This window comes from Ursus arctos, unplaced genomic scaffold (genome assembly GCF_023065955.2).
Source record: "Ursus arctos isolate Adak ecotype North America unplaced genomic scaffold, UrsArc2.0 scaffold_30, whole genome shotgun sequence".
Taxonomy (NCBI): domain Eukaryota; kingdom Metazoa; phylum Chordata; class Mammalia; order Carnivora; family Ursidae; genus Ursus; species Ursus arctos.
The window spans coordinates 26,899,759-26,925,016 of NW_026622986.1; the positions used below are offsets into that span (position 1 = coordinate 26,899,759).

The window sequence follows — 25,258 nt, forward strand, 5'->3', positions numbered from 1 at the left end:
CTGAAGAACTAAGTCACTCTCTCATGGCACTCAAAACACAAAAATTGTTTTTAAGCCGTCCAGAAGTTATGCCAAAATGTCAAATCAATCAGCTGAAATTAACTGCATTCTAAGGAGTGAGTCACCACCATCGTCTGTGTGATGGGGGGATCTTCAGGCCCTACTGGAGCCTATAAATGTCAGACAAAGCAGCTGATGGGCTGGGGGAATTTGATGTCCGTGGTTATGACAGAGGCCTAAGCACTCTTACTGAGGAGATAAACCACTCTGACTTCCTTAATTATTAAGACCTTAAAAAAAAAAAAAAAAAACTTAAAATCAAAACATCCCATAACCCCATTTTGAAGGTGACGCGACTATTAAAGGAATCTCATGACCCGGTCATCTATCTGCAGGACTGATTCTTACCATTCTGCTGACCAACAGGGAGCACAGATCATTTAAACTGAGACCTCCTCAGAATAGATTTATTTAAAATCTGACCTTAAGTTAAAGGCCATAGGAGTCTGGTAGAGAAGTTTGGAATAATAAACCAAAATGATATTTTAGTCTAAATACAGCCTAAACTTAATTTACATAAATCTTCAGGAGGAAAAAAAAAATGGGTCTAATAATTTCCTGGCAAGTTGGCTCTGAGGCATTCATTCAAATGGAGTAATTAAAATTTAACCAAAAACGGAATTTGTACTCATCTGTCACTTCGAGAGCCGTAGGATTACATATTTATTAGCATTCCATTTTTAAGCATCAGCTGATTTTAAAGTATCACTCTCAGTATCTGAACATAATACACAATCTGCAGTTCATAAAAGAGACCGTTCACGGAACTCCGGGTGTAGTTCTGTGACCGTGGAAATCTCAAACACGCTCACCAGGCACCTCGACCACGTCACCGGAATTGTATTTCTATAAAACCAGTTGGAGTAATCACTTTCTGTCGTGATTTAGAACAAACGGGAAGGGTGAAGCAGTTCAAAATCTCCCTGTTTCCCCCTTTCTTTTCAAAGTCCTTTTTAGGAGGAGTCGAAAGCTCACAGTAAATGAAAAAGAAATCCCCAGGAGGAGAAGGAGGTTTCCATCCCTTCACATCTCCATGCAGAGCATGAGACGACTGGATGGCACAATTAAACAGTGATGATGCTAAAGGGGAATAATTATTTTACAATTACCTGAGAGCATTGCATTTACGGCGCTAATTAGTTTTTGTTTCCCACAAAGGTTTTTCCAGGAATGTGCAGCTCCATTTCTCTTAGCTTTCGCAAGAGCTCTCTCTCAAGGAAAAATAAAAATATGTTTTCTGCACTGCTACCCGAAGTGGCACACCGGTGACGCTGGCCCCGTCGTATTACCGGTCCCTTCCTGAGAGTGGAAACAGACACGGGGGCATGGAAACTGATCGGTGCTAATGAACTGGAAACCATTAATTCTTTGCAGACCCTCCCTTTCCGTGGTGCTGTAGGACACATGTCTCAAGGACAAATAGCTGACTCTTTGTAGTGTCCTAATCTGCAAACTAAAAGCAAAAACGTGAGCCTCCCCTGAAAAAAACACAACTCTCTGGAGTGACTACTCTTAAATTGGAAATAAAGACTTCTCAAGTTTGGATGAAGTTCAGCACAGGAAGCGCAACACATCGGTGGCTTATGAATTTGGCTCCTTGAAACATGTTGAAAATATCCGGTTATCCGGTGGAATGCCAATCAGATAAAGGATGCTTACAGTATTGTTCAACAGTTGCGAGGTGGATTTTAAAATGTGCTATTATGACATCAGTGACTGTGCAGAAGTCTACAGGTAGGCCTCAACAAATAAGCACTAGCCTGCAGGCCGGCACAACAGCTAGAGATCACGTCGTGTGCTGGCTGCAGGACGCTCAAGTTTATCAGACGATTCTGCACGCCAACATAGCACCTGTCATTAGTGAGAATCAGCATTTCATCCGCAAGCAACAAAACCACAAGGAAGGGGTGAGGAGAAATGAACAGTGTGCAAATTTATGTAAAAAAAAAAAAAAAAGGTGGGGGGGATTTCAGTCTTTTATCAGAGGCCAAATATACTGTTGTTACAGCTGTTGGGGGGAGGGGAGGGGAGAACCGCTCTGAGGTGGAAAACATTCTAAATGATCCCATGAATTCTTAATTACTAGGTTCCTATCTGAAAAATCTTATCTCCTTTTGTATCTTGTCTTGCAGGGTTCTTGTTGCCCCCAGTTCACGGCATCTCATCACAGATGCTAGAATAATCTCAATCCAGCAAATTACTATTCAACAGCAATACTTAACATAATGCCTCTGACCCAGATCAAAGATAACAGTAGTGTTCCAAAACGCCAATACAGGGTGAGTTTTTGGTTTCAGGAAGCAGCTGATACTAAAATACATATTGCTTACTGAGAAATGCTACCTGAAAGCATACTTTTAAATTTTTCCTTAAACCCACATACATAACTCTTCTTTTAGAGCCTTCTGTCTTTAATTCCTCACACAATCATCAAGGAATCAGGTGATAAGTCTCAGTTATCGCTGTAGCTTATTATTGACATTTTCCAAATATACATCAAATGCCATGGGGCGGGGGGGAGAAGAGACCCTAATGCTTTTGACCTTCATCTTGCTGGTACCTTGTAAACCAGAAAATATTTTTAATTAAAACATATTCTCTTTAAGTGATATATGGAATAAAGAGTGTGAGTCTGAATCAAATTAGGAAGTCAATCCTGAACAAGTGATAAGTATTTCCTATAATGCTCAACCATTCTCGTGCGGCACAATTTTGATTTCCTGATAAAAATCTATGTCGAATATTTAATTCACAGTTCTCTCTTCTCTTCCCAACAACATGTGAACTGGCATTTATATAACATACACACACAAGCCAACCACAGCTTTGCTGTTTACTGCCTCTGAGGCATGGGCAAGCAGAGAACCTCCTTAAGCATGACCTGTAAAATGGGTACGACATGCCCCCTGCAGATCTACCGTCAAGGTTAGAGACAGGTAAACCAAGCGCCTTGGCATAGGTGCTCAATTAATGACTCATGTTATTGTCAATTAAGGAGGGAAAGGGAAAAAGTAATAATTGCCTTGCCTCCCAGAACTGGTCACACTGCCTCAACAATAGTTTCTTAATCTCTAAAACAAGGAGGTTTGACCAGATGGTCTCTAAAGCCCCTTTCAACTTGAACAATGAAAGTCCCTAGAACCACCTTTCAGTTTAACAGGACACTGATAGACATTTTTCCAGTTATCTTAACTTGGGAGGACTTAATAAACAAAATGGTGAATTCACCAAGTTGATGAATTTACACTCAGGATAACTTTTCTCATTTCCAACAATGTTACTGAAGATGAAAAAAAAAAAGATTTCATGTTAATTTATTGCTAGCTTCTTGGTGTCTTATTCTAACATCATAGATAAGAATAATTTTAAATCTGCATTTGTAGATTTTTTTTTGCCACCTGCAATTTCTCCGGGCCACTATTTCTTAGATTTCTCTGTTTAAGAATTCAAAAACATCCAAAAACCCCAAATACCTACATGATCATTAAAAAGCGTAAACAAAGGAAACCGTCATCCCCACCCCCACCCCCAACTACCCCAGTTTAAAATAACATTTTTGAAATCAGTTCCTATTTCTGTTTTCATTAGGCTTTGCTGCAAATGATATTCTATAGCAACACAAAGACAACAAAACATTAGTAGTTACAATTATTTAAAAGGTCTATTTCCATTTACAGTTTCGACCCTGAATGCTTAAAAAACCAAGACTTTGAAGCATGTGTCTTAACCATTCAGACCCACTGCAGAGCCTTAAATGATCTGGGCTCTTTAAACACTGGATGGCTCGTGGGGCCGTCAAGCATAATAATTCATCTCAAAAGCTATTTGTTCATCTGCCTTGAGGACTCAAACGTATTACATCTTGGAAACTTATGTAATATATTCTTGTGGGAGAACGCCATTGAAAATATGTCCTACTGCTTTAGAAAAAATCAACACCAGAAAAGCCCCTATGCTTTATTTAAGTTCCTTTTAGGAATAGGCCAACATCTAGCCGACTGCAATTTAGTCCAAATGGCAATATACCATATGTGACAACCAGTCCCCAAAACAATAAATCTACACAGCTATCTTCCCAACTGCATGCATATGGCAACAAGATACACAGCTAGGTGGGTTTCAAACATTTTCAGCTTGTCCTATGCCCTCCCACACACCTCTGTTCCCCAAAGATAGTCTCCAATGTGAGTTATACGAACTATTTTGGAAAACATGCTACAGTACTCTCAGGGATAAGAAGACAGAATAGTTATCTTGGAAATAAATATTTACAAATCCTCTGTTTTTCTTTTTTTAAAAAAAGTTCAATTAAGCAATAGTTGACACCGCTGAAAACAATGGGAGTTTGATTCCAAAAGACATCCTTTGGAAATAACTAGCATCTGGAAGAGAACTAGGGTAGAAGTTACATTAGGGTTTGTACAGGAGACTCCGCGGCTGAGATACAAAGGCTCTATTCAGAGCAAACAGTCTGAAAAAGCCACATTCATCCACCAAATGAAAAGGATGAATTAAACTTTCATAATTCATAATTTAACTGACAAGAGCATCTTTCGGAGACCATTAACATATTAAATTCACAGAGATTCATTAGATACATTATGGTCACCTAAGTAGCAGGTGACATAAATTCGCAATCATGATCAAGCCAATTCTTTTTCCCCACACTCTAGAGAGCAGAAAACACAAAACTCTGAATAGCAAACGTGCAAACAAGTATTATATATCCATACAGATATATATGCATATATTTTAAGGAGGACAGGACAGAGATCTTGTAAAACAAGTATCATGGGAATGTTACTAATCAAGATAAATTTCCCAGAGAAAACTGCCAAAAGGAAATTCAATATTTTAATTTACGTTATCTGATTATCTTAGTTGGGACAATGAACCTGATCGTATGTACAAGCAAGTTAACATTCTTCATATCGACTGGAAGGACAATTGCACTTAACAGATTCTATCACCCCCTCCCCCCCATTTTTTTTTTTTTAATCCTAGGAGCTCAAATAATTGGCCGCTCCGGAGTTTCTCAAAAATCTCTCAAACTCATAACATTTAACATGCTAGAAAATGAACCTAGCACCGTAGGGGAAAGTTAGTTGCCAGAGAAATGGATCATAAAGCTCTGAACGGCCTACAAATTGCAAAGGGTACAGTAAGGTGCCAGAAAGAATATGGATGTGAAATCGTATAGTGGGTAGAAGAGGAAACATTTTATATGTACTCTCACCAAGGATAACAGTCCTTTTTTTCCCACTAGATTAACTGCAGCCCAGATTCACTAGCAGATGTCTTGCCTGGTAAGAGAGAATTTTATACATTCCAAGTCTAAAATGGACACAGACCTTTCAGACCGTCTCTGGCAATCCCTTTAGGTTTCTTTTTCATAACACGACTGAATACGAGTGGATGTTATTGACTCCATAGCGCCTGAGCTGATAAGAGAAACTTTCCCGTCAAGACTAACGAGCCAGATAAAAATTAGATATACTTTCCTCAGAAATCCCAGCTCTTTACTTCTCCCAATAAACTCTCCACCCTAGTTTGACGACATGTAAAACCACCAGAATCACATTAATTATTAAATTATAGACCGCATATCAGACAAACCACCATGATTACGTAAAAATTACCTCTAATTTCTGCAACAGAGTACACCGGGCTATTTTAATGCTTTATAATTATCCACCCCCTCCCCCCTCTTTTTTTTTTTTTTTTTCCTCTTCTCTGCTTCCACTCTCCCACCACCGTAAAGGAATCTTCGCAAATGTAAGTCAAAGGAGCGGGTAATTTGGTAAGAAGGGATCCCTAAATGGGCCACGAGAGCTCCATCAGACCCGCATTTCAAATGACACGAGCGGGCACGCGCACACCCCGCCCCGGGACGCCGCGCCCCGCTCGCCGGTCCCCGCCGGCCGGACCCCCGGACCCCGCGTCAGGCTCGCCGGTCCTCACCTGGTCCCCCGCTCGCCGGTCCCCACTCGCCGGTCCCCGCCTGGCACCCACGCCCAGCCTGCCGGTCCCCGCCCCGACCCCGGTCCCCACCCCGACCCCAATCCCCGCACGGCTCGGCACGTCCGGACACTCGCCCGGCTCCCCGCGCCCAGCGCCGCCTCCGAAACCCAGGGGAGGCGGCCGATCCCGAGCCGCCGCCGCGTTCGCGGGGCGGAGGAGCGCCGCCCGCCCGCTCTCGCCCTCCTCGGGGCTCCGGGAAGGAGAGCTGGGGGCAGCCGCCCGGCCCAGGGCGTGGGGAGAGCTGCCACGCGTGCCCCGGGGGCTCACACTCACATTCTGTCGGGAACTAGCAGGCGGCCCTCGACCATCATGTCCGGGAGGAAATCCAGCTTGAAGGCAGAAGTCATGTTCTCGGCGCGCGCTCTGCGCTCGGGCGGCGGGGGGCGGCTGTGCGCGCGTCCGAGCGGCCGCGGGCGGCGCGAGACGGGCAGGGACAGGTGCGCGCGGCCTCCCGGCGGCGGCCGCCCGAGCCGGCACTTGTCACATTCTCTCCCCTCCCGCTCTCCGCCAATCCCCTCCGAAATCCAGCGCCCCGGCGACGGTCTGCGGAGCGCCAGGTGCGGCGAGCGGAGGCGGAGCTCTGCGCCCGCCGCGCCGCCGCTTAACCCCTGCGGGCCCGCCCGCCCGGCCCCCGGAGGGAGGGACCCGCCCGAGGCCGGCGGCTGGGGAAGCTGAGCTCACCAGCTTTAAAAATAGCCAGACTTTCCTAGGGTCCCCAGCCTCCAGAAACGCAAACTAGTTCACCACGTTGACTCGGTCCAGTTCCACTCAATTCCCTATTTCCACGGCGCCTGGCACGAGGCCCGAATAACCACTGTAGTAGATTTAGTGCCACTGTATTGCCAAAGCCTAGTTCACATGCCGGGCAAAACCAACTCCCAAGCCGAAGAGAAACGGCACCCTCACGAGTGTTTGCTGCAACGCTCTTCTGTGCGATCTGCTCACCAGGGTATGAACTAACAATAATAACTGATAGAGCATTCGCGGGTTAGCCCAAGTAAATATCAGATAAATGGCCCGAGTGACATTTAGGGACTTATCTCAATGCTTTAAGGACAAAGAGGACTCAATCTCCACACAATTACATTTCCTTTGTATCCTCTCGAAAACGCAGAAGTTCGGATAAGGGGTTGAAAATGTGAATCGCAGTAATCACGTTTTCTTTTAAGAAGAAATCAAATCTGTCATTTTCCAGTATTTAATAAAACGACCAAAAACCAACGGTGACTTTATTGAAAAGCTGTGATATCTATAACATAGTCGACAAGAAGCTTAAACACCCGTTTAACATTTGTGACTATTTACTAATAGGGCTTGAGAAAAATGGCGAAAATCTCACAAATGAATAGAAAAGCAGGGAGTTTAATTTTCCCAAGTGATTTGCAAAATTCTTGAAAGGTAAGTAAATGGTGACATTCTCATTCACTGTTGTCATTGTTTTGTTGTTCGGTTATTAAGATGAAACCAAACTTTCCACAATGTCACAAGTACATAAAACTTCTATCTCATGTGCTAAACCAGCATCATTAGTTGCATACCAGAAGTTTACAGTTTGCCTCTTTTCAGTAATCACTTTTAGTTTGTAATGACATCACACCTGGCGAGGTAGTCAGGTTGCCAGGGGGTTAAACAAGTAAGTCACGTGAGTAGTCAAATACATCAGGTGTGAGATGTATCAGACACCATAATATGGAGAAGAGATCTTTTCTCACCAACTTCTTGTGTGATGTGAGAACTGACCATCTTTTGAGATTATGAAGGAAAATAAGTATTTATATACCAATTTTAAATCCAGGCTTGATGGATTGAGCCCTATGAAGTAACAGGCCTGGAGTATTCAATTAAGTCCATAGGTACTTAATGGACTTGATTTCCGTCTTCAGGTGAACAATATATCTGGCTTTGACCACGATAGTTCTAATTCCAAGACCAATGTAGGGCTAGGACTAACCTTCAGTTGAAAATATTGCCCTTCTGAGAAACAAGATCTAGGTTCATAAGGAATTGAAAAACAGATGCAATCAAATGAATTCTTAGATTCAACATACCCAAACTTTTCCTGATAGTACTACTAATTTCCATTTATTCCCTATCCCTGCTACTACAGGCTGCCTTTGAAATTATAAGAATTTTGTTGGTCTTTCAATAATCTTAATAAAGTAATTAACTGGATAAATGAGACCAACCTTGTCAGTTCTTGGTTTTCATATATTATTTATATAAATCCCAAATGTATATAATGAGCTGACTGTATAACATTTATTTTAAGAATGAACAGAACTGTCCTCCAGAGCAGAAGCAAAACACAACCGCATTAATCAAAGAGAGAAGTATTTCCAAATCGGCTGTGGAATAAAGCTACATATCTCCATTCTATAAGGTAGAAAAAGCTTCATTAAAATGTACACTTCTGAAATATTTATTTTCTCTTTAATTGCATGTGAATTAGTTGGGAGAAGCTGTAGGGAAGCCCTCTTACTGACTTAAGCCTTCTCAGCAGTTTGTTAAATTCTAGCCTCAAATCCCCTGAGGCAATAGTGGATTCAGAGCAGCTTTTAATCATACTATGAGGAGGGTGAAGTAGTATGTAAGTAGGGCCACAGAGAAAGAAGTACAAGTGCATAGGTTATTGCCTTATTTAACAACTACAGCGTACCCGAGTTTTCAAAGCACATTTGCTTTTGCCATTTAAAGTTAGAAGCAAAAGCAGGGTCAAATACAAAAAGAAAACTCACTCTTACATGGGATACCCTGACGATCTGAACCAAGGAAGGGCTATGGAGTGTAGCTGAGTTTAAATAGTTTGGCTGCCAAATGCATCAATAATACAGTGATTGTACAAGTACTTGATGTAGGTGCCAAAGAGAAACAAAATACACACACACACACACACACACACACACACCCCATAGGGTGTTGTTTCCATGATCATAGCACATGCGCAATAGCCCTCCTAAAAAATACCAATTTCAAAAGCTCTCCAGTCTAAAAACGAAAACAAAACAAAAACACCCAACCAAATACCACCTGATGAAAAGCGTAAATTTCTTGTTTCACTGCTTTGGCAGAAGGAAAAAAACGAAATCTAAAAACAACTCAATGGGGCCCCTTTTTTAATTTTCATGCAGTAATGAGCCATCAGGTATCATGTTTTGGCAGTTGGTGTTACTTGGCAGACAGCTCCACTGGGCCGCTGTTGAACATCGGGTTCAATGGAGCTATTTCATAGCCAGGGATCTTATCAACGGCACTGAAACGGGATGAGGCCGTCAGCGGGGCCCCTCTCGTGGACTTGACCTGGTTGGTGACACCACTGTGTGCCGCCATCACTGGGGACGGTTCTGTTGGGAACAATGAAGACTCCTCATAGTTTTTGCTTCATTGTAGAAAAACCTTAAGCTCTTCCCTAGGCCCATCCCCCTACCTTCCCTAATTGTCTTTTTTTTTTTAATCAACTTGCTATTCATTTCCCAAACAAAAGGCAATTCAAGAATTGGAAGCACTTCAAGGGAAAGTTTCTGAATGACCTCATTTTATAGGAGGCCTTCCAAGGCAATGGGGTGCACTGTGCTGTTTCAGCAAGCTGCTCCCCCCCCCGCCCCCATGCCTCATCTCAAACTGAGTTTTCTCCAATGGTCATTGTTTGAGCACTGAATTATCACTGGCATTAAAAACAACAACAACAAAAAACCCAACCCACAAAACTCTCAATAGAAACAGCGTGCTAATAAAATGCATTTGTCCACAGAGTATACACTGAGAGAACCAGAAGAATCCTATCCCTGTCACCCCACTCAATCAATGAACCAGAATACAGTTCCTTGATTATGGAGCTTTCAACATTTTTGCACAAAGTTTATAACCATAACTAAGAGACGGGTGCTTGATATATGGTGATTAGTGTTTATATGCAAACATTTTTTCCCCTACAGACAACCTTGTATATTTAATGACAAGTTTCCATTTTTTAAGTGTTCCTGTACACAGCGTCACACATTGCAATCTCTTAAGACTACCAGCTAGGTTATCACAGCTGTATCAGTACTGTTCCATCAACTCAAAAAGCCTCCTTCACAAAAGGGTCTTTCCCCCACCCCTCACTTCTGGCTCACCATTACAAACTGGAGTCCAAAACATCTTTCCCCTATCACATTTTCAAATTCAAATTTTATTAACATAGCTGTTTTGGCTTAAAAAAAAAAAGAAAGAAAGAAAGAAAGAAAGAAAAGCCTAATGTGCTCAGAGCCATTTGGAGCAAGAAATACAGGCCCTATAAGGGGATTTCCCATCATTTCTAGCCAATAAATCTGAAATCCACATGAATTTTAAGTACCTGAGAGAGTATCTGACTTTGTGGCCATGTGTTTGTTCTTGGCTTACTCCAGTTTCATTAGCAACTTGCAAAAATAAACAATGGTGTTTTTTATGTGCTTAAAAAAACCCAAACAGATCCTTAAGTGATACATTTAAATATATCTTTTCTTCATCCCATAAAGGTATCCCTTAAAAAATACTTATATTGCCAATTATAAATTTAAAACGATCACTTCATTATTCACCACCCCCCCCACACACACACCCCTATTTTCAATCGAAAGCTTCTGGAATGCTGACTTTGTCACATTCCTAAAATGACTTAAGTAAAATTAAATGCCAATAAAGATGAAGTAGTTATTAAAGTCTTATTTTACATTTTTACGGGAATTTTAAGTAGTCACTCTCCCTTGAGAACAGCTGCTACTGGCTTTTTGCAATCTTGTGTTTTTCTGAATCTGTTTTTAATAGAGCAAAACTACATAATGGTGAATTTATCTTCCTTCTGAAGAGGCCCTCAAAATGAAGAGGGTTCTTTGTATACATACCTTCGTGCTCCGAAATGAGAGGCCCCTCTAGAGTTTCCAGAAGCTTCCATTCCAAGGGGATGAAAGGCTAACACTGTGGGTCTGTCAGACCCAGAGACCAACCAGCTCATCACTTCCCTCTCTAACTTGCCCTTCCCTTTGCCTTTCTCCATGACACTGCTGCTGCCTTCTTTTTGTTCCCCCTCTTAGACTTCTCTCTCAGATGGCAGCCAGGCAATGCCAGAAGCTTCCCCCTACAGCTGCACGTCTGAGGCAGGTGACTACCAAAGTGAAGACAGTTGTGGCTGGTTGCTTATCTGCACAAGAAATCAAGTTTGCCTCGCCTTGACCAAAGCTCGTTTCTGAACTGGGAACAGCTGTCTCTGGAGTGAGCCATGGGATTCCTTTCCAGACATTACCAGAGGGTGGGAGGGGGAGGATGCAAGTCTGTGTCCCATGAAGTGAGGACACAGGAGATGAGCATGGGGAAGAATGGAGAAACAGTAGGCAGAAGAAAAAGGTCTAGTGTGGTGCTTTGCCCACAAAGGCATGCAGTGAAAACCTCTGAAGGAACGTTCCATTGGCCTCTCGAAGATCCCGAGATGGGTCAAACTGCACCAGGTGCCCTTATCTGGTGCCAGCCTGGCGGCAGGAACCACATTGATACCTGTCAGAATGAGGCGTTTAATTCTCTGGCAATCTGCCCTCCAACACCCCCCTCCCAACCCCCGCAAAAGGTTTTCCCCGATTGGCCACAAGTTCTCATCTTACTGTCACGTGTTGAGCCATTAAAAAAGAAGAAACTTCTGCTTGATGAAATGCAACAGCTGAACAGCAACAGCTGCGTGGGTACAGCAGTGGGGCAGACATGAGGTCCAGAGAGAGAGAGACAGAGCAGCAACGGGTGGGGGGGAGGAAAGGAAACAAGGAAACGGGAGTCTCAAGCCTTGGGGTGGGGCTGATCTGAGAGATCTTGGCGACAATCAAAATCTCAACTTGAGAGGCAATCTCAGGAGGTATGACAGCCCCATTTGCCTAAATGTCTCTCTCTTTTTTCCTAAACAAATACATCTTGAAGAAGAGTGAAGATTAAGAGAGCAAAATCTTGGGTTTCTGTAAAAAACAAACACATGAATCCACTTTACCCACAATGATGACGGATTGCCTTCAAAGAGCGTTGGTTACCAGGATCAGAAGCCGCCTGATAGAGTGCGTGCAGGCCAGACTCTTTAAGGCAAATGCTACTTTTCAACTAAGAGAAAAAGATGAGAAGATTTAAGAACCAAACCTGCTTGATTCTGCATTTGATTCTGTGAAAGAGTTGATTGACGCTGGGAACATGTCATTTAATTTACTGATTCATCAGCTAGACCTTTGTCATATGTGTGGCCATCATTTCCTCGTAGGGATGAATGGCTGAAAAATCAAAATCTGCCGTGATCCTCAAACAAGAGGTGCAATGTGTTAACCTAATTATTACTACAGCAATTATATAACAAAGCTATTAAAATGACATGTAGGTTGAAAATACATTAAGGTTTTGAGTACAGGAAATTTATTTTTTCCCTATAATATGGTTCAAATCTCTAGCCATTTTTAGCTTATGATAGAGGTTTTTGAAAATCCCAAATGACTTTTTATTTAAATTTGCTTTTGATTCTAATTCCCCTGAAGTACATTAGGGGCAAAAAACAATTTTTTTCTTCTGCTTAAAAGAACTACCTAAAATCTTCATGGAAACGTGGTGTAGCTATCTTCCCAAGCTAAGTGGAATGTGTTCTATCTTATCTCCGCTGCTGAGTATAAACTATCATGTTACCCCATAACTCAGTCCCCATACTCCTTGGAGGCTAGTAGGTACGTCTGCACTATTTCATAGGAATATGGCAAAGGTAGGGAGCAGGAGAGGTGTGAAAGACTTTGGGTCTGGGAAAGAAAGGAGGGGAAGCTAAGGATTTTGTTCTGCTTTGTTTTCATAACAGGGAACCTGCTTTCTCTTCCTCACTCACCCACCCTTCAGGCCAGTTCAACTCCCAGTCCTCTGCATCACACCCTGATACCTTTCTACTTGCTCTTCTCTCTCTGTTTCATGACTGTGGCGAGTTTCTGGATGGCTGAGACTATGCCTCATCTCGAGCACAATATATATAGATATCTATATCTATATCTATATCTATATCTATATCTATGCCTTGATTGGTTATGATTGCAATAGGACATCTTTTGGCCCCTCTTACAGACAAAAAGTTACATTTCGACTTCATAATGCTTTAAAATTCTTTTTCCTGCCAACACCTATTCCCATTGCACAGCTTAAAGCCTGAGAAAAGTGAGGCAAAGGATGCTGTAATTGCAAGACCTCATGAACTAGAAGGCAGACGAGTGAGGATGTAAGGGGAGTCGTTAGAAGCCAGAAGCAAACACAACTGCGATTTTTCCTTCCATATTCATTATCTTTCTTTTCTTACAGTACCGCTTTTTCAGTAGCAACACTCAGAGGCATGTACAAACCACAGGCCACGGTGGAAATGTAGCATCAGAGGAAGAGACGACTTTGAAGTGTCAGATATTCAGTAGTTATGCTTTCAAGTTGGCAGGGAAGGAGTTTGGCTGAGTCCTGAGTTCGAGCTGTGTGTCTGCAGGCCTATTACTTTACCTTTCTCTGTCTCAGTTTTTCGTCTTTACAATGGTAATAACGTAACTCCCTGCAACTCTTGGATGTCTGTGAGGATTAAATCATATAGAATTTAAGAAACCCACCTAATGTAGTGTCAGGCATAGGTGGTTGAGACATGTTGGTTTTATTCCTTACGTCCAATCATAATCATACCCCCCCCACACACCACCCAACCCCGCCAACCCAATCTTTGTTTAAACCTGGAACTGGCAGGTAGAAAGGAAAAGAGAAAGCCAGTTCTAATCCTATTGTTCTTGTAGCATTAAAGTTGCACTGACACCTTCCACTTGGAAGGCCAGCAGCCTACCCCAGAGGGAAGGGGAAGGCTATGGTTTGCAGAGAGCAGGCACTGAGCATCCTGGGGCTTGGGGTGAGGTCTCTATCCCTTTTCATCAGGTCAGTTTCCAAAGAGAAGGGCCACATGAACCCTAACTGCCGCCCCCACCAACTCTTACCACCAATTCCGAGAGTTTCCATTTCAGAGATGCTTCCTAGATCATCTCTGAATGAACGGGTAAGCCAGTTCAGAGTCCAAAAGGGGGCTGGGGTTCCCGACCAAGCTATTCAAGAAGCAAGACATGATCAAGTTCAGGACGTAGCCCGGCCTGCAGCCCTGGCGTGACGGGGCTGGGCGGCTTTACAGGAGGGCGGGTAGTATCTGCCCGGTTTCTGCACAGGTCGCAGCTGTGCCCCTCCCAGTCCCCTCGCACACCAGCCAGAAGCCAGCAGCGCCGTCCACGATAAATCCAGCACGGACTTTCTACCCATCGCAGCTGCAAGCTTTCTTAAGACAGGGATTTAAAAAGCCACGATGTCGTACGTGTATCATGGTTCTAACTTTCAACCTCGAGCCTTCCTTGACCAAGACAACAAAGTCTGTCGAGCTGAATAATTTTCTGGGAAAATGCTAGTTTTTATTTTTCTCTGAGGGCATGCTGGCAAGTTCTGCTTTATAAACTCCAGTGATTCACCAGGATCCGAAGCAGCCGGTCATGGGCGGGTCAGCTTGGAGTGGGCTGAGGCGGCAGCTCCAGCCTCCCCGGTACTACATGTCGCTCGGGCTGGTGGCATCTTCTCCCCCACAGACGCCATTTCCTGTTAACTGTGATGGTCTTGACATCCAAGAAAATGTGCTGAGATCAGTCACAGCCAGAAAAAAAAAAAGCTACAGAGCTGATAAGCATACCTGGGCACAATAATCCCTAATGATGGTCATGAAGCAGAAGGCTGTGTGTGGGAACAAAGGGTACCTCGTCCCAAATCAGGGTTAACCAGCACATTTCTGGGTTGAGTGGAGGTTCTCTCTCTCTCTGTCTCTCTCTCTCTCACACACACACACACACACACACTCACATGTATGTCTAGCTTCCGGGTCACCCCCATCTGCTACCATGTGATTGGAAAGGTGCTTCAGCTCCACAACACTTCATTTCACTTCTTAACGGGCAACACATTAAAGCCGCATAAGCTTTCCTTCCTCTGACACCCTCTTCCCAATGTCAGTTCAGTAAAATGCCACGGATTTCAGTCCTCTCCAAACCACTGCTTCGTCTTGCCTACAGACCAGAAGTCCCTGTGAGTTCAGAAAAACTCCCAACGCCAATAAGCATCAGAGAAGCAACCGTTTTATGAAAGGAGAAACCCGCCCCTCTCCACTCACCTCCCCCGCCCCCGGAATTACCAAAGTGTGGAGAGAAATTCAGGGAAGGCTGATAAAGATGAACCGAGGCATTACTGCACCGGAACAGACCGTACTTGCTTCTGCTGGAAAAGATGCTGAGAAATGCTACGGAGCTGGGAACGCGCCGATGAACGGACTGCGTTCTGTTAACGACTTTACAGACCTCTCCCTACGAGAAATGAAGTTGGGCATTTCTTATTTCCCCACTGCCGGGGTTATACCAGCTCACGGTATGGTTTTCATCTACAAATTCTGGCCCCTTAAATTCGGAACCACCGTTCCCACACATCCCTCCTCCTTGTGCATTTTACCTGTCCTGGGTGTTTCCAGGGCGGGGCGCAATGAACTTTCCATCAGCCACATTTTCACCTAATTAACCCCCCTGATGACAATAATTGGTATTGAGTCACTCTTTGAATGGTTTCCTAGGTATTCAAGCACAATCTGCACTTGCCATAAAGTTCTAGTTATGAATATTAATCAAATGCTCTCTTTTGTTTTGCAGCTCCAAAGGGGTATTTTTGCAATTGCACACACTCCTATGTTAGAAAAGAAACAAAAATGTGAGGTTTCATTTGAACAAATAAGAGAGTATTAATACACGGAGAGTACAGATCTCAGGCTGTGGTCTGCTGAGCACGTCTATGTGAGTATTCCAAGGCTCGTGTGTGAAGGGACTCTGGGTACAATCGTTACTCTATTGAAAGAAGCCATTTTCCCAGTTTGAATCTTTTGCTATTCCTTTCCTGCAAGTCGCGGCTTAGAACTAAAATTTACTTTGACACTTGTTTAGGTCACTATGGAAGGGGGATCATCACACACGGAGGCTAATGACAGGACACAGATTACATATCTTCTTACTGCTGTGGAATTAGATGCAGACAAGTTTGTCAACTTCAGGCAACCTCACGCCATCCCCATCAGGCTAAAGGAAAAGATATCTGCATGCTGGACACTGGAATGGGGGTCCCCGAATTCTGAAAGCTGATGATCAATCAAGCCACAGGAGAAGCAAAGTAAGAAAGGATCTCCCTTGTTCTTGGACCTAATTATGACCACGCAGGGATGAAAGTGAATGGATCACAGGTAAATAATTGTAATATAGTCAAAAATTCAACATGGAGGCTTCCAAGTTATTTCTTTATTTCAGTGTGCTACTGACAAGCAGCTAGGGAGCACAGAGGACTACTTTTCCCCCAAATCACAAAAAAATTGCTTTGCAGCCTTTGTTTGGAATAAAAATTTCCCATGAAAGCAGAATCTAGGTGTCCTGGTAACAGTGGGCTTCAGATATAAAGCTTCGCCAATTACCTTTTATGAGCTCATCCTAAAAGCAATTATTGGCATGCCCGGTGGAATGAGCAGTTCAGATCCCATTGGAAGTAAGAGAACATAATAAGTATGCATTTAAAATCCACTCTATTCACAATGGATAACTTTTGAAATATTATTATACTACAGATACCTTTTGGGTCCACCCAGGCTCTGAATATACTGTCAACAGAAAATTTATACTTGAGAATGCAATTTATTTAGCCTGAAACATTAATTTTAATAGTTCTGAACTAGATATTTCATAACATTTAAACTTAAGTTAAAAGAAGTAAAATGCTTGTCCAAACTCTAAAAAATAATGTTCCCCTAACTTGTGTTTTTATAAGGAATGCATTTTGTGCCTTATTTACTGAGAGCATCTAGGGATGATGCTTGAACCACAGTACAATTCAAGAGGAAATATTTGTAATTAAATATTAAAAAAAAATATTTTTTTGCCATTTAAAATGATTTCCCTTCTGTGTTTAAAACTTAGGTCCTGAATCTTCCTTTATAAATTTACTAATATTTTTCAATATTTTGCTTGGCATGAACAACCAATTAAGCCCGACACTAAAGTGCTGGATAAGATAAATTCTTTAAAGAAACCAACCTTAGTAAGATAATTTTCATGTAAATCAACAACCACTGAATATTCTGGGACCAGTTCTTTGACATTGAGCATAAGAATAAGAATGGTTTCAGTATTTGAGAAGTTTGAAACAGATTTTCCCGTTTTCTCTTTTTGAACTCTGTTTTCACCTTAGAAGCCAACGCTTCTGTTATAAAATGCAAGATTTCTGAAGACATGAGAAATGTTTGCCCTGCATATAAAAATGCATTTCATGAGCACATAACCGTACATCAAAAATCAATATGTTCCACAGAGACCTTTAACTTAATAACTTAAATAGGCTATGGAACAATCGTTTATGACCAAAATTCTAAGGGCAAAAGTTCTCATGTGTCCTTGAATTTCAAAACTGTCTATCTACCTGGATGCCAAAAGAGGAGATAGAGGCTAGAAATTACAATTTACTTAAATATTAGAAATATCCCCCTTAACTTCTCTTTCCTGCTGTGTTCCAGGAGTTCACCAAATAGGCAAATTTAAAATCCCCCAGCATTAAACACTGTAGAGGCATGTCTGATAACAAGGTATTTGCCAGAATGATAATGGTATTACAAGCAGTCTCAATCAATACATTGCTTTCTGTAGTTAACAGAGAGGTAAGCAATAAATCTCTAACTTAATCCAACCAACATAGCTGCAAAATGCAGAAAGCTTTATGAATGGGAGATATTAAATTTTTTAAAAGCACAAAAACCACAAACAAGCAGTTCTAAAAGCTCTTCATTCTGTAGAGTCTATACAAACAAGATTAAAGCAGATAAAAAAGGGTGTTGAGAAAGAAAAAAAAAAAAAGCCCCAGACATGCATTAAGCTAGTTTGACAGCTCCATTGTTCAACCGGTCCCATTGTCAGACCCAAAGATGTATTCAGTGCTACAATGTCTGCTAGCAAATAAACAAAAGACTACATTTTTCAAAGCAGGATGCCAATTCTATCATAATTCTTTCTCTGCTTCCCAAAAGGTCAGTGGTGGCTCATTCTTGGTATGTGATCGAACCCTAACACAGATGCAAGAAACAAATATTTGCTTTCAATACAGAGGGACCCAGGACGCCATGCATGAACAGAGGTCTATAAACAGGTACACATTTTGGCAAACAGGATAAAGTGATCCAAACCTGGTAACACAGAAGGACTATTTAGGTAGGCTAAGTCCAGATTAGAGCGGTATTTGGAACGCAAGTCTAATATGGAGTCTCCTTAGCTCCTTTTTCGGTGATTATTCCGTGCAGAGTGCATGATAATGAGAGGCTTAGACATTGCAAAGGCAAAGACAAACCAAGAGCCAGATTCAGAGCCTTTAAAATTATCCACTGGCCACTCACAAATAGCAGGGAACAAATACATGGTATGCTTTCAAAAGGCAACGAGTGCAAATATAACTCGCACTGGGCAGTCCTTTTCCTTTCTCTCGCTGGCTCCCTTTCTCCCAGTCCTTGGTCTCGATTTCGTTTCCCTCTCTCTCTCTCTCTCTCTTTAGATTCTTTTTTTTTTTCCCCTCTAAGATAAGGAAGCTACTTGATGCCGAGCATGATTATTGTCTCAGCCAGCTCTAGAAACTAGAAAAGCACACATTAAAAACAAAGGACACAACAACATACCTTAAAAGCAGCTCCTCATTTCTCATAGTAACAGCGGATTTGGGACAGCGCATGCTTTCTACACTGATACACTGATAGTCTCAACAAAAGCCCGTTCAGAAGTGCGCTCAAACATCAATACCACAGGAGCTGTTCCCTAATGCGCTCCCTCTCTCTCTCTCTTTCCCTCTCTCTCTCTCTCTCTTTCCCCACTCTCTTCTCTAGCCAAATTCTGAATGGTGGAGCAAAGGGGCTCCTGCAGATTCACTAAGTAGAAATAATCCTCTCTGACAAGTTATGTTGTCTAGGCATATTTTTACATTAATACACTGGGCTGCCTATAGGGGTCTTGTCTGCATTCACTCAAGCCTGCCTGGTGTTAGTTCTTCTAATTACCATCTTAAAAAATTGGAAGGAAAAATAAGTAACTCATTTACCTTTTTCTTATACATATCATAGCAAAGCCAATGCCACATTTGCTTTTGGCTAGCAACTATCAGACAGCGTCGCGGGGGACTACCAGAGGATTTGGATAGGTCAGTGGGCGAAAAAGGATTTTTGCTTCTCTTTTCTGGGACACTGAATTCACAGTTGGGTTCATCTATTCCTTTGCTCTTGTCCTCAGGAAGAGTGACAAGGTCAAGACCCTTAGCCCCACCCTGGGTCAGGGATGCAGAAGATAGAGATTGGGGGACTTGGAAATATTTTAACTCTGTGCGCACCAGAGCTCTTGCAGATCAGAGCATAGTTCACCTGAAGCAGGAGATCTACGGGAGGCAGGCAATGCAATGCAAAGATTGTTTGGTCATATCGAAGTCCTAGTTGACACCAGAGTATCATCCTCAAAAGACCACTTAAATGGTCTTTTCCAAAATAAGAAAAATCAGCTTCCCTGCTTCATTATACTCAACAGGCTTAGCAGATAGAGTCAGCCAGGGCAATACGCGTTATACTTCTGGTTATTGGGATTAGAAGAATTCCATGCAGATTAGCCAAGTAAAACAGCAGGTTAAACACAGAGAGAAAAGACGAGATGCAATGGCCAGAACGGTCAGTTGTCCCAAAGTGCAAACTAAGGCATCATTCCTCTGTGCTCACAGGAAGCCAAGAATGCTCTCAGTTTGGATGGAACAATTCAGGGCACGGCCCGAAACACAGCTGGATCACTGAACACTGGATTCTTCACCTCCAAGCCTCAAAGTAGGTCCCTATCCTCCATTAGCACACCTCAGTAATCACCGGAAGTTACAACATCCGTGGGGATAATAGCAGGGTGGGGAAAATAATGGCGAGCTCTGTCTCTCTGCTAATTGAGGATCTGGAATACAACCTGATATCTTGCTAGATCTGTGACCTCTGAACTTAGTCTTGGCCCATAGCTAGGGAAATGGAGATGTTGTGGAAGGTGTTGAGGGTTCTTCAATCTACTGCACAATAATCTCGCTTAGTTTATCAAGGCACTGAGGACAATAAACAGCGGTGACTGATAGCAGTCACCATCCCTATTTCTAGATGACAGGGAGACAACATGATGAATAATTCAACAAAGGTCAAATGATGAAATGTTTGTCCCCAAAACAGTCATATTCTTACATTTCCCTCCTTCATTATAGCACGTGGCCGTTATAGAGTGAATATACGAAAATGAATTACCTTGCCAAAGAAAGATATTATATAAAACCTGAGATGTTCCTTAGAAGCACGATAAGCATCACATAAATGAGTGTGGAACCAGAGAGACTTCAGAGGGAAAGAAAGAGTTGGAGCCATTCCTCTAGCGAGTTGTGGAGGCAGAAGTCATTTAGCCTTTCCGTGGCTCTCTTTGACCCCCACTCTTAAATGGGGGGCAACAAATGCAAATTTGTTTAAAGCACCTGAAGATCATTTAATGAAACTGGGTGTGTCCCGTTGGTGCAAATATTTATTTTTATTTTTTTTAGGGGTGAGAGAGCAAGTGGGAGGAGGGGCAGGTGGGAGAGGGAGAGAGAGAATCTCAAGCAGGCTCCAAGAGGGGGTGGAGCCCAAAGCCGGCTGGATCTCACAACCCTGAGATCTTGACCTGAGCCAAAATCAAGAGTCCGATGCTTAACTGACTGAGCTATCCAGGTGCCTCCTGTCGGTGTAAATATTAATAAAAGGTGGAATGAATGGTCTGACATCAACCAGCGTTTTGTCTATTAGAAAAACGTGAAACTGTGCTGCTCAGACACAAAGCTCTTTTCTTAATATTTTCATAAATTTCTTTAAAAATTTTTAAAAACAATTTTATTGGGGTATAACTGACACATAATATTAGTTTCAGGTGTACAACATAATGATTTGATATTTGTATATACTGCAAAATGATCATTGCAATAAGTCTGGCTATCATCCATCACCATACTTAGTTACAAAATTTCTTTTTGGTAATGAGAACTTTTAAGACTTATTCTCTTAGTAACTTCTATTTATTTATTTATTTATTTATTTATTTATTTTTAAAGATTTTATTTATTTATTCAACAAAGAGAGAGACAGCCAGCGAGAGAGGGAACACAAGCAGGGGGAGTGGGAGAGGAAGAAGCAGGCTTCCCGTGGAGGAGCCTGATGCGGGGCTTGATCCCAGGACTCTGGGATCACGCCCTGAGCCGAAGGCAGGCGCTTAATGACTGAGCCACCCAGGCGCCCCTCTTAGCAACTTTTAAATATGAAATACAGTATTATTAACTACATTCACCATGCTGTACATTTAATGATTTATTTGATAACCGGAATTTTGTACTTTTTTACTCCCCTCACCAATTTTGCCCACCTTCCCCTCTGTTCTCTGTATTTATGAGTTCAGATTATTTTTTAAATTCCACATATAAGTGAAATCATATGGTATTTGTCTTCTCTCTGACTTGCTACACTTAGCATAATGCCAGTAAGGTCCATCCTTGTTCCTGCAAATGGCAAAATTTTATTCTTTTTAATGGCTGAATAATATTTCAAAGCGCGCGCGCGCGCGCGCGCGTGTGTGTGTGTGTGTGTGTGTTCTTTATCCATCCATCCATTGATGGCCACTAAGGTTGTTTCCATGGCTTGGATATTGTACATTATGCTGCAATGAACATGGGGGTGCATACACCTGTTTGAGTTCGTGTTTTCATTTTCTTTGGATAAATACCCAGAAGTGGAATTGCTGGATCATATGGTAGTTCTATTTTTTTTCTTTTATTGAGAAACATCCATATTGTTTTCCTCAGTGGCTGCACCAATTTACTTTCCCACCAACAGTGTGCAAGGGTTCCCTTTTCTCTACATCCTCGCCAATACTTGTTATTTATTATCTTTTTGATAATAGCCAATTTGACAGGTAGGAAGTGATATTATGGTTTCGATTTGCATTTCTCTGGCGATTTTTGATGTCGAGCGTCCTTTCATGTACCCGCTGGTCTTCTGTATGTCTTCTTTGGAAAAATACCTATTCAGAGTTTTTTTTTTCGCTATAGAGTTGTAGGAGTTCTTTTTATATTTTGGATATTGACTCCCTTATCAAATACATGATTTGCAAATATTTTCTCCTATTCAGTACTTTGCTTTTGCGTTTTGTTGATGGTTCCTTTGCTATACAGAAACTTTTTAGTTTGGTGTAGTTCCACTTACTGATTTTTGCTTTTTTTGCCTTAGCTTTTGGTGTCAGATCCAAAAAAATCATCACCAAGACTAATGTCAATGAACGTATTGCCTATGTTTTCTTCTAGGAGTTCTATGGTTTCAGGTCTTATATTCAAGTCTTTAATCCATTTTGAGTTAATTTTGAGGTATGGTATAAAATAGGAGTCCAGTTTCATTCTTTTACATGTGGCTTCCAGTTTTCCCAGCGCCATTTATTGAAGAGACTCCTTTCCCCATTGTACATTCTTTGTTCCTTTGTCACCAATTAATTAATCATATAAGTGTGGTTTATTAATGGGTTCTCTGTTCTTTTTTTTTTAAGGATTTTATTTATTTATTTGAGAGAGAGAGAGAGAGAATGACACAGAGAGTGTGTACAAGCAGGGGGAGTGGCAGAGAGAATGAGAAGCAGGCCCCTGCTGAGCAGGGAGCCTGATGTGGCGCTCGATCCCAGGACCCTGGGATCATGACCTGAGCTGAAGGCAGACTCTTAACGGACCGAGCCACCCAGGTGCCCCATCGGTTCTCTGTTCTGTTCCATTAATCTATGTGTCTGTTTTTAGGACAATGCCACACTGTTTTGATTACTACAGCTTGTAATATAGTTTGAAATTGGGAAGTGTGATGCCTCCAGCTTTGTACTTCTTTCTCAAAATTGCTTGGTTTATTTGGTGTCCTCTGTGGTTACATATAAATTTTAGGAATGTTTGTTCTACTTCTGTGAAAAATGCCACTGAACTTTTGACAGGGATTTCCTTGAATCTGTAGATGTTGGGGGGCAGTTTGGACATTTTTACGATACTAATTCTTCCAAACCATGAACATGGCATATCTTTCCATTTATTTATGTCTCTTCTCCAATTTCGTCATTGTCTTACAGTTTTCAGTATACAGCTCTTTCACTTCCTCGGTTAAATTTATTCCTGGTAATTTATTCTTTTTGATGCAATTGTAAATGAAATTGTTTTCTTAATTTCTCTTTCAGATAGTTCATCAGTGTCTAAAAACACAACATATTCCTGTATATTGATTTTGTATCCTGCAGCTTCACTGAATTCACTCATTAGTTCTAACAGAATTTTTGGTGGACTCGCATGTTTTCCTTATATGATATCATGTCATCTGCAAATAGTGACAGTCTTACTTTTTCCTTTCCATTTTGGATGCCTTTTATTTCTTTTTTCTTGACTAACTGCTCTGGCTAGGACTTCCTGTACTATGTTGCATGGAGGTGGTGAGAGTGGGCATCCTTGTCTTGTTCCTGATCTTACTGGAAAAGCTTTTCACTTTTCACTACTGAGTACCATGTTAGCTGTGGCCTTGTCATATACGGTCTTCATTATATTAAAGTATGTTCCTTCTACACGCACCTTGTTGAATACTTGTATACAATATCTAACGGGGGCTAAACTATGAGGCAAGCACTAATGTATAACAATCATGCACTTGCTTATCCATAAATAGATTCTTAGCATCAGAAGCCAGTGCTGCAGAACATGCATCTATTCCTACAGGGAAATGAATTATGGATCCACAGTAGTAAAGAATGGAAGTGAATCAAACCATTAAATATTTATATTTTCTCCACTCCCTTTTTCGTCTAGGGACCTACAAATAATGAGACAGCTATTGAGGTAGGAAGACTTTAGGACTTGTCCAAACTCCACTAAGACAAACAGATTGAGGGTCTTATACCTATGAGTTGTGTGTGCTGAAGTTGGGGTTATAAAGGTGAGTGAACAGAAAGATGTCCTATTTCTAACATTTACATATTATGTGGTAAGTCTTTGACTCTACATCCGTGGGGATTAATCTCTGCACTTTTTTTTTTTAAGATTTTATTTATTTATTTGACAGAGAGAGACAGCCAGCGAGAGAGGGAACACAGGCAGGGGGAGTGGGAGAGGAAGAAGCAGGCTCCCAGCGGAGGAGCCTGATGCGGGGCTCGATCCCAGAACGCTGGGATCATGCCCTGAGCCAAAGGCAGACGCTTAACGACTGTGCCACCCAGGCGCCCCTCTGCACTTTTTTAATCCACCCAATAGGATAACTTTCCCATAGCTAGTACTTAATAAATATTTGTTAAATAAAGGAATAAATTTATTTTTAACTATTGGAACTTTGGGGGAAGGACCATTTCATTTTTACAATTCCTTTATGTAGTTTCCTTAACAAATATGTGGGGAAAAACCCACAACAACTCTTTTTTTATTCTATTTCACTCATTCAGTTGGCGTAGCTGACATCACTGAGAATTCCTTACATGTTGCCATGTTTTAAATTTCAGGACCTTTTCACATTTAGCAGCTCCTTCAATCCCCATAACAACACTGCAGGGGCAGAAGGACCTGGTATCATTACCTTCTCAGTTGAAAAAGTTCACATGTAGAAAGACCGAGCAGCTTGTCCACAGAAGGTGCAATAATGACTGAGTGTGGGAATTCAGTCTAAACCAACCCCTGGGCCCACATCTTCCCATCGCTCCACAGTGTGATCCAGTGTTTCTACTGTGGCCAGGGGTTTGCAGCATGCCCGAGCCAGGCATGGCTTTTAGGGAGTGTTTAGTGCAACGAACCTTATGCCTTTTTTTTTTTAAAGATTTATTTATGTAGAGAGCATGAGTGGGGGAGGGGCAGAGGGAGAGAGAGACTCTCAAGCAGACTCTGTGCTCAGCATGGGGCTCTATCCCACGACCCTGAGATCATGACCTGAGCTGAAATCAAGAGGCAGACACTTAACCAACTGAGCCACCCAGGCACCCCAAACCTTATGCTTTTCTAATGCAATGGTAATAAACATAGAGGATAGAAA

At 42.0% G+C, this 25,258-nt stretch overlaps 1 protein-coding gene across 13 annotated transcripts in view; it reads right to left on the reverse strand.

The window, feature by feature from the left end:
- Positions 1-25,258, reverse strand: part of CELF2 (CUGBP Elav-like family member 2) — a 556,236-nt gene that overhangs the window by 289,562 nt on the left and 241,416 nt on the right. For 2 of the 13 annotated variants that reach the window (XM_048219340.2, XM_048219342.2), the window contains exon 1: positions 6,355-6,613. The exons of 6 other annotated variants lie outside the window; for them this stretch is intronic. In XM_048219340.2, coding sequence (XP_048075297.1) covers positions 6,355-6,428 — 74 coding nt within the window. In that variant the 5' untranslated portion in view covers positions 6,429-6,613. Of the gene's footprint in view, positions 1-6,354; positions 6,638-25,258 lie in introns of those variants that run through there. 5 more of the 13 variants (XM_026478622.4, XM_048219338.2, XM_026478625.4 and 2 more) reach the window with 4 other exon arrangements.